Genomic DNA, 10,191 nt, shown 5'->3' with positions numbered 1-10,191 from the left:
ACAAGGGAACGTGTTCAGTGCAGATCAGTGAGTAAGCACAAGCCCGCCTTGTTTCAGTGCCTATGCTTAAACTGCCCCCTGGCTGAACACTCCTCTCTTTTTTTTTTTTTTGGTAGTGAGTATATATACTACTTTCACAATGAGACAAAAAAATAGAACCAAAAACCCCACAATTTTAAATAGGTAGCAGTAGTCTGACCTTTACAATTCTCAAATTCCTGAATATATCCTTACCTTGGTATTTATCACATAAGTATTCAACAAGTCATAAAGAAAATCCAAAGCCAGGTTAAGATCTGGATATTGAACAGTCAGTGAGACTCACTAACTACTTCAGACTCGATCTTGCCTGCTTGTTATTTTAAATTATGCATTAGCAAAATTATAAATTATTGCCAGATATTTGTTCCCTAAGCAAATAATTTCTTAGTGTCCGTTATAAATAGGACATTATTCTAAAGTGCTAGAGTTGATTCAGATACCATTGAGACTAAGAGTATTCATTCTCCAAGTGTCAGGGTTCTACTGTATATTTTCTCCATTGGCTAATGCTTCACATCCACACCTATGCTACTCACAGGAATAACTTAGGTTTTATTTATTTATTTATATTGTGATTTGGGTGAAGGTTTACAGAGAAAATTTACTTTAGGTTTTATTTTTTGTATTTTTAACTCTTGTGCTTCTCCCTGTTTCTTCTACTGCCTTGATCATTTTACGTAGACCTCCACCTTACTGTATATTGCCTTTCCCTTAACTAACCAAGTTAATACATGTCTACCTTCTAGTTAGTGATTTCCCCTCCCATCAAAGAATAATTCTTTCTGTATGTAAAACTTCTGTTAACTTTTTGCAGTAGTGGTCTCATACAATGTTTGTCCTTTTGTGATCACCTAATTTCACTTGTCCTGTAGGTTAATCTGTGTTATGAGTTGTTTGACATATTAATCATTATTCTTTAATGTTGCATAGTATTCCACTGTGTACATGTACTGTGGTTTGTTTATCCGTTCATCCATTGATGGGGACTTAGGTTGTTTGCATCTTTTTGCTATTGTAAGTAATGCTGTGATGACCATGGGTGTGCATATATCTGTTCATGTAATGGTTCTTATTTCTCTAGGACACATACCTAGTAGTGAGTTTGGTGGATTATATGGTTATGATATATCTATTTCTAACTTCTTAACGAAGTGCCATACCACTTCCACAATGTTGTACCATTTTACAGACCCACAGGCAGTGTATGAGGGTTCTAGTCTCTCCACATCCTCACTAGCATTTGTTGTTGTTGTTTTTAAATTTTAGTATTAATGCTGGGGTAAGATGATATCTCCTTTTGTTTTGATTTGCATATCTCTAACAGTGCAAGCATTTTTTCATGTTGTTTGTTAGCCACTTAAATGTCTTCTTTGGTGAAGTGTCTCTCTGTTCATGTCCTCCTCCCATTTTTTTATTGTATTGTTTGTCTTTTCATTGTTGAGCTATTGAAGTTTTTAACAAATTTTAGAGATTAGTCTCTTGTCCAGTATGTTGTTGCCAAAAAGGTTCTCTTCTTATTCTTTTGGGAGTCTTTTGGTGTACATAAATGTTTAATTTTTAGGAGGTCCTAGTCATCTAGTTTATCTTCTGCTGTTTGTACATTTTTAGTAATGTTTTATAGTATATTTGTGCCATGTATTAGGGCCACTAAATTTGCCCCTGTTTTTTCTTTGGTGATCTTTGTAGTTTTAGGTTTTACATTCAGACCTTTGATGCATCTTGAATTAGTTTTTGTATATAGTGTAAGGTATGGTTACTGCTTCATTTTTCTGCAAATGGATATCCAGTTTTGCCTACACTGTTTGTTAAAGAAACTCTTACTCATTTAATGGGGTTCAGCCTTTTGTCAAAGATCAGCTGCCCATAGGTAGACGGATTTACTTTTGGGTTCTCAGTTCTGTTGCATTGTTCTATGTGTTTGTCATTGTTCCAATACCAGGCTGTTTTTACTGCTGTGGCTATGTAGTGGGTTTTGAGATTGGGGAGTATGAGGCCTCCTACTTTGTTCTTTTTTAGAAGTGCTTGGCTTCTCTGGGGTTTCTTTCCTTTCCATATAAAGTTGGTGATTAGTTTTTCCGTCTCTTTAAAGAATGATAATGGAATCTGGATCAGGATTGCATTATATCTGTAGATTGCTTTGGGTAATACTGACATTTTCACAGTATTAATAAGTTTTCCTATTCATGAGCACGGTATATTCTTCCATATATGTAGGTCTCTTTTAGTTTCTTATGGAAGTGTTGTAGTTTTCTTTTAGTTTCTTATGGAAGTGTTATAGTTTTCTTTGTATAGGTCTTTTGTGTCTATCAGTTAGATTTATTCCTAAGTACTTCATCTTTTGGGTGGTTATTGTAAATGGTATTGTTTTCCTGATTTCCTTTTCAGAGTTCTCTTTTGTTAATGTAGAGAAATCTAATTGATTTTTGTATGTTGATCTTGTACTCTGCTACTTTGCTGAATCCTTCCATTAGTTCCAGTAGTTTTCTTGTTGAGTCTCTAAATCTTTCTATGTGTAGGATCATATCATCTGCAAATAGAGATAGTTTTACTTCTTTGCAAATTTGGATGCCTTTTATCTCCCTCTCTTGCCTAATTGCTTTGGCTAGGGCTTCTAATAACTTAGTTTTGTAGCACCAGTCTTTCAGCTTCTATGATAAAAGAGATTATTTTTTTCTTCAGAGTATCATTGCTCTAATTTAAATTATGCACAGCAGTTTCACTGGATTCCTAGAAACTTGTTTGGAAAAGGAATAGCTCACTGCCTGCATTGTAGTCCTAAAGCATGTCCAGCCTGATGAATTCTCCCTCCATTTGAGTTTTTAAAACCTTTTTATGTTTGTGTGATGTCAGATTTACAGAAAATTGTAAGAATACACCCTTTACCTAGATTTCCCTAATGCTAATATTTATAACATTTACTTTATCCTTTTCTCTTTGTCTTGTGTGTATATATTTTAAAATTAAGAAATAAAATATACACAACCATTTTTGTATATAGACACATTTTTTTTTTTCTAAGAATTTGAAAGAAAATTTCATGCATTATGTTCTTTTGCCTTGAAATATTTTAGTGTGTATTTCCTAAGATCAGGGACATTTTCTTACGTGACCATAATATCAAAATTGGAAAATTAGCTTTGATACATTACATAAATTAGATTTTACCAGTTATCCCAATAATTCCTTTATGGTGAAAGAAAATTCCGGGTTATTCGCATTGGAGTTTTTGAAAAGCCTGTATCAAGATGAAAATAACTTATTTCTAAAATTAGAGATAAGAAAGGATAAGCCAGAGCTTACAACTGTTGAGTATATTTTACAAAGACCTCCAAAAACCTGCTGTATTAAGTATACATTTTTATATCTATGACATAACCCATCTCTTTCTCTTTCCAGTTTAGCACCACTTCTTACTCAGCACCAGTTTAAACAATACTCCTTTCCTTTCTACTTAATAGGTAATCAATAAAATGTTTGTAAAATGCAAGAATATTGCCTAAACTTCTTCACTTATATTTAAGATTCTGTCTACTCCCTCTCCCATTTCTCTTGTGAACATAGTCGGTCCTGGGAGACTTATTGGAAATACTACCTTTTTCATGAAGTCTGCATCCAGTCAGATGAAACAGAGCTTAGATCAGTCTCCCATTCGTATTTTCGCGCTCTCTCCACCCATTCTCTTCAGTCACCCCATTCTCTTCCTCTCTACTTCCCTACCTTCCTCTACGCTACTCCTTTATATTCCTATAGCTCTTTGTTTATAACTTTCTAATGACACACTTTAAAGTCCTAGGCTACTAACCAGAAGGTCAGAGGTTCAAACCTACCAGCTGCTCCATGGGAGAAAGGTGAGGTAGTCTGCTTCTGTGAAGATCTACAGCCTTTGAAACACTATGGGGCAGTTCTACTCTGTTCTACAGAGTCACTATGAGTCCGAATCAACTCAGTGGCTGTGGGTTTGGTTTTATGGTTTGGTGTGGTACTTAGTGCATTCTGTTACATACTTGGATAAATTTATTTCGTTACTTTATAATTCTTTTATTTCCGCTTTCATCTGAATCTGCTGATGTGCTATATTTTGCTTTTTCTGCATAGTTATTGCATAATACATATATATTGAATTAAATGTGTACTCTGCTAGACTCCTAGGACTGGGCATTGTTTTGTTCTGTTGCACATAGGGTCACTGTAAGTCTAGCCAACTCAATGGCTCTTAACAATTGATAACACAACACAGAATCCTAAAACCCAAAGTATGAAAGTAGAGTTTAGTAGATATTGCTGCATGTTATTTGACACAGTCCTATGTTTCCATCTCCTTACTTACAGTTTGTTTATTGCCAAGTCTGTTGTGAGCCCTTCCACAAGTTTTGTTTAGAGGAAAGCGAGCGCCCTCTGGAGGACCAGCTGGAAAATTGGTGTTGTCGTCGCTGTAAGTTCTGTCATGTTTGCGGAAGGCAGCATCAAGCCACAAAGGTACAGAGCTAAATCATAGAACTACTTAGAATAGCATTCTCTATCTCTATTTCTAATGAGTTCTTGAGACCTAGGTGTTAGGATTTTTGTACGTATATTCTTTTCTCTTTTGATGTTTAATTGGATGTAACTAGAGCCTGTTTTCATGTTTTAATTTTGGAAATGTAGCAGAAAGCATGTTATTGAATAAAATTCAGAAACAACCCATTTTTTTTTTTTTTTTTTTTAATTAGGATTTGGGTGAAGATTTACAGAGTAAATTCACTTTTCATACAGCAGTTCACATATACTTTGTCTCATGTCATTGACCAAAATTTACAATGCAGCAGCTCCCCTCCCACTTCCTCCCCATAGTTACCTCCTCCCAGTGTCCATCCCTTCATACTCTTTTGCACCCTGAGCTATCTCCCTGTGCATAAGCAGCCCTTCCTTCTCCCATGATTGTTCTCTCCAGGGCGTGTGTCTACTTGAGGTAAATGTTTAACTCACATGCCTGTACTTTGTTTGGCTGGAAACCACAGTTGTGGGTTCAATTCCAGACCTGCAGGGCAGCTAGGGGCCATAGTCTCAGTGGTTCTACCAGGCTCTATTGGACCAGCAAACCTGGTCCCCACCTTCTTTTTTTTTGCCTCCAAATGATTTTGAGATTTGTACCACATTGTTCTCCCTCTTTATGCAGGATCTCCTACATCCCTTCCAAGTGGATGGCAGTGGTAGCTGGGCACCATCTAGTTCTTCTGGTCTCATAGTTGTATAGGTTGCAGATCGGATGGTGTACCAGTCGCTAGGACTGATTGAGAAACAAACCAATGTATTTTACAAGAAGACTGACCACTGAGTGCCTTTGGCAGGAGATAAATTTCTGTTATTTAATTGAGAGTAAATAATTTATGAGGAAATTTAAGCTGTAATAATGGTGTGCTGTGGAGCTCTGGAGGCGTAGTGTCTAAAGCATTTGACTGCTACTCAGAAGTCTGGCAGTTTAAACCCATCAGCCTCACCTAAGAAGGAAGGTTGGGCAATCTACTTTCGTAGTGATACCACCTTGGAAACCTAGGGAGGGGTCACTATGAGTTGGATCTGACTCGACAGCAGTGCTTTTGGTTTGGTTTGGTTGGTTTGTGGTGGCACGGTAGTTAAGCACTCAGCTGTTAACTGAAAATTTGGCTGTTCATATTCACCAGCTGCTCTTCAGGAGAAAGATGTGACATGACAGTCTGCTTCTGTTGAGATTTACAGGCTTGGAAAGCTAGGGGGCAGTTTTACACTGTCCTGTAGGATTGCTATGAGTTGGAATTGACTCAACAGCAGTGGGTTTGGTTTTTTTATGCTTACTTGAAGATAAATGTGATTAGTAAATATAAACGGGGTATTAAATAATAGGCATTTAGTGAAGGTGATGTAATACCCACCTTGTTTTGGTTATATTACAGCAGCTGCTGGAGTGTAATAAGTGCCGAAACAGCTATCACCCTGAGTGCCTGGGACCAAATTACCCCACCAAACCCACAAAGAAAAAGAAAGTTTGGGTGAGTATACACATTGTGCTATTTCAAGAATTGCCATTTGACTCAACTTGTCTTGTGAATATCCTTGCTAGGAAAAGCCATCCTAGTGAAGAAGTCAGATCTAGAAATGGATTACATTAAAGGTCATTATAAATAAGAAAGGATGTTAAAAGTAAGAAATTCCTACTGAATTTCTTTTCTTTTTTAGATCTGTACCAAGTGTGTTCGCTGTAAAAGCTGTGGATCCACAACTCCAGGCAAAGGATGGGATGCACAGTGGTCTCACGATTTCTCACTGTGCCACGATTGTGCCAAACTCTTTGCTAAAGGTACTCAAAAAAAGAGTTTTGTCTGCTTGTAGAGGTTGTACTTGGTGTTTGGAGGTGAATGAAATTAAAAGTCTTACATATCCTATCATGGATACTGTTTGGTTGCATTTACTAGGTTGCTGTGTTTGCTCTTTCCTTTGCATAGAGAATTATAACGGATGGAAATGTTTGAATACCATGTATGGAAAGAATTAAGGGGAAATTTTATAATGTTAGGAACTCTGGTGGTATAGTGCCTAAGGCATTTGACTATTAACTAGAAGACTGGCAGTTCAAACCTACTGGCCACTCCTCAGAAGGAAGGTTGAGGAATCTACTTTCATAGTGATACTGCCTCAGAAACCCAAGGAGGGGTCACTGTGAGTCAGATCTGACTGGAGGGCAGTGCGTTTTATAATGCTAACTGCAGTGAAATTCTGCAAGCCGATATTTCTCAAAATGTAGTATGTATACGTTTGATTGTTTTGGGAATGATTTTAAATCAAATATTTAATTTTAATAGTTAAGCTAGAAAAAAAAACTACAATAAATACAGTACTCCTAATTTTGCTGACTTACTATAGTGGTGATATAAAGTTCACTATTACAATTCAAGTAAAATGTGCAAACCAGTTTAAAGAAGTCTGTTAAGTAAAAAATAATAGAGAAGATACATGGAATTCCTGCTTTAAGCGCTAATGGAAAAACACTAAGAATAAGGTAAAAGTTTAACTGTTTTTTACTCACATGTTGCCACCTCTTTTTTAATATTTAAACATTTCTTTGGAATACTTACAGATAAAGTTCTCTTTCATTCTTTTTCTATTATATTTCTGTAAAACTTACCTCATGAACTTTATAAATGGGTCTGAAGAATAGAAGTAGTGGCATATCTGAGGCATTTTGGAATAAATTGACCCTTTGCAGATGTGTGAACTTTCCACAGTAAGTCCATGCTACATTCATATATCATAAGTGGTTCCAGAAAAATATAGTGGATATTTAAATTTTAGACTATGCTGACATACATAAGTCATAGGCCTTAAAAGCATTGGGGTGTGAGCCAAAGCACTGCTGAAAACTTTGCTTTGCTTTCAGGAAATTTCTGCCCTCTCTGTGACAAGTGTTATGATGATGATGACTATGAGAGTAAGATGATGCAATGTGGGAAGTGTGATCGCTGGGTCCATTCCAAATGTGAGAATCTTTCAGGTACAGAAGGTTGGAGTCTTTTTATTACCATTTCCTTCTTTCTAAGAATAGCTACTTTTACAGATTCCAAAGCAGTATAAACCTAAAATTATGGTAGTGCTGTTACTTGTAGTACTCTTAAATTTATGTTTTAGTCTTTAGGATAAATGGCATTGGGTTAAATTTATGCTCATTTATCATGAGTATATCCTTTTAAAATACTTATTTGCTGCCCTTTGTGGGTAGTGTTAAGTTATTAATTCTTTAATAACCAAATCCTGGATTGATGTTAATTAATAATATCCCTTTTGGAGATCAATATGTATGAGCTTTTAGGAGCTCTGGTGATATAGTGATTAAGGCATTTGGCTGCTAACCAGAAGGTCAGTGGGTCAAACCCACCAACCGCTCCATGGTAGAAAGATGAGGCATTTTGCTTCTATAAAGACTTACAACCTTAGAAACCCAGTGGAGGTTACTCTGAGTTGGAATCACAACTCATAAACCTCACAAAAAGTGAGTATGTTTTGAGAAGGGATATTAGAGTCTTAATGTTGTTCCTAACATATAGTTTCATAGTAAGCTTAGTGGAGTAATTTCTTCTCTCTCTCTCCCATGTCTTCAGAGCATTTCTCATTGTAGGTTTTTGTTTTCCTAGATGAGATGTATGAGATTCTGTCTAATTTGCCAGAAAGTGTGGCCTACACTTGTGTGAACTGTACTGAGCGGCACCCTGCAGAGTGGCGACTGGCTCTTGAAAAAGAGCTGCAGATTTCTCTGAAGCAAGTTCTGACAGCCTTGTTGAATTCTCGGACCACCAGTCACTTGCTGCGCTACCGGCAGGTAGGCTCAAGTCTCATTTTGTTTTCTGAGAGCTTATTCTCACTTGGTTTTTAACCTGGAATGGAATAGGTTGCTTTGTTTTGTAAAGTCTTGATTTAATTTTGTAGTTACTTGTTTTGGCAAGAGCAGTTAAGGACATTTTTTCTCTGGAGTAAGAAATAGGAAGGGGCCATACCTCCAAAGGCCTGTTTAAATTTGGACTTTATATGCTGAAGGCTACGGGGAGCCAAAATGATACAGATTTTCCTAAAGAAATAATCTATCACAGTGGCTTTATAGAAAAAAATTATTCTGGCAGAAGTGGAAAGGATAGATCAGAGAGAATTTAACCTAGAGGCAAGAGTAGTGGTTAGGAGGCAGTTATAGTAATGTAGGTGAGGGAAAAGAAGAATGGCGTAAACCAAGTGGGACTGGAGAACCCTTTGGCTCTGGGAATCCCTGTGGCTTCTCAGGGCACAGTTTGAAAACCAAAGCTTTTAGTCCAATTAAGTTGTGAATGATAGGACATCTCATAGTAGTTATTGGGAACATAAGGATGATGTTGGAAGAACCACATGAATAATTTTAACTCAGAGCTAGGCTGAATTATCTTTTAACAGAACTCTATTTTTTGAATAGGAAATTCAGCTTTTATCTATATCCTTCTCAAAAAGAACTGGACACAGTTTGGATTTCTTCATACTGGGTTTGGATTATCAAGCAAAACTCTTAAATTAGCCTAGCCAATCTATTAGATAACAGGCTTAATTTTTTTATGATTTGAAAAATCTGATTATTTTCACGATCTTTAGGTTTTTGAAATCTAAATCATTTGGTGCTATATTTATTCATTTTAATAAAATTTGCATGGATGCCGCCTTTTCAGTGTTGATAAAAGAAACATATCTTTCCTGGCAACAGGCTGCCAAGCCTCCGGACTTAAATCCCGAGACAGAGGAGAGTATACCCTCCCGAAGCTCCCCAGAAGGACCTGATCCACCAGTTCTTACTGAGGTCAGCAAACAGGAAGATCAGCAGCCATTAGATCTGGAGGGAGTCAAGAGAAAAATGGACCAAGGGAACTATACATCTGTGGTACGTCTCTAGAGCAAATTACCAACATTTCAAGAGCCAGTTTAGCTTCTTTGGGTCTTTTGGGAGATGAGGTTGTACATAAGTAAATTAAAAGATGATTTGTATTATCTTTAGAAATAACATGTTGCTTTAGGTACCTAAAATATGTGAGTTACTTTAGTTCTGTGTTTCAGAAGATGGATTATATTAGGGAAGGTAATGTCTTAAAATGGCTTTTATTTGGCTTTTATCTGAATTATCTGAAAATTATTTTTATATTAGGAGGAAGCACTAAGAAATCTGTTTATGGAAAAAATTGCTAAGTTGATTAGTTGGCCCCTTTTGAAATCAGATCTGAATAATGTGTCTTTCTTTATAAGGTATTCATTTATAGATAGATGCCTTTTAACTTTATGGGTTTAAGAGTATATAGGAAATGATTATCTATTATCTTATAGTACATTTTTGCTATTCATTTGTTTATTCATTTTAACTCAAATGAGTAATAAATAGCCTTATTAGGGTAATTCACTGTGGTACAGCTAATTTATTTGCATTCTTGCCTTATTAACCTGATATTTCTTGACTGACACAAGTTAATTGTGGATTAAATTGTCAAGGCCTTAGCCAGAAAGAAAGGAGCTCTGGTGGCATAGTGCCTAACGCATTTGACTGCTAACCAGAAGGTTGGTGGTTCAAACCCACCAGCCACTCCATGGAAGGAATCTACTTCTGTAAAGATTTACCACCTCTGGAACCCAAAGGGGGTT

The 10,191-nt window shown here is 36.5% G+C and overlaps 1 protein-coding gene across 1 annotated transcript in view; it reads left to right on the top strand.

The window, feature by feature from the left end:
• The window catches only part of KMT2A (lysine methyltransferase 2A), a 107,960-nt gene that overhangs the window by 47,413 nt on the left and 50,356 nt on the right, over positions 1-10,191 (top strand). Inside the window, exons 11-16 of the mRNA XM_007936472.2 lie at positions 4,372-4,518; positions 5,952-6,047; positions 6,235-6,355; positions 7,433-7,546; positions 8,184-8,368; positions 9,269-9,442. Of these exons, the coding sequence (XP_007934663.1) occupies positions 4,372-4,518; positions 5,952-6,047; positions 6,235-6,355; positions 7,433-7,546; positions 8,184-8,368; positions 9,269-9,442 (837 nt within the window). The remainder of the gene's footprint in view (positions 1-4,371; positions 4,519-5,951; positions 6,048-6,234; positions 6,356-7,432; positions 7,547-8,183; positions 8,369-9,268; positions 9,443-10,191) is intronic.

The sequence above is a fragment of the Orycteropus afer genome, unplaced genomic scaffold (genome assembly GCF_000298275.1).
Source record: "Orycteropus afer afer isolate SDZICR_OR568_19922 unplaced genomic scaffold, OryAfe1.0 scaffold00036, whole genome shotgun sequence".
Classification (NCBI taxonomy): Eukaryota; Metazoa; Chordata; class Mammalia; order Tubulidentata; family Orycteropodidae; genus Orycteropus; species Orycteropus afer.
This window is presented reverse-complemented; position numbering and strand designations above follow the sequence as displayed.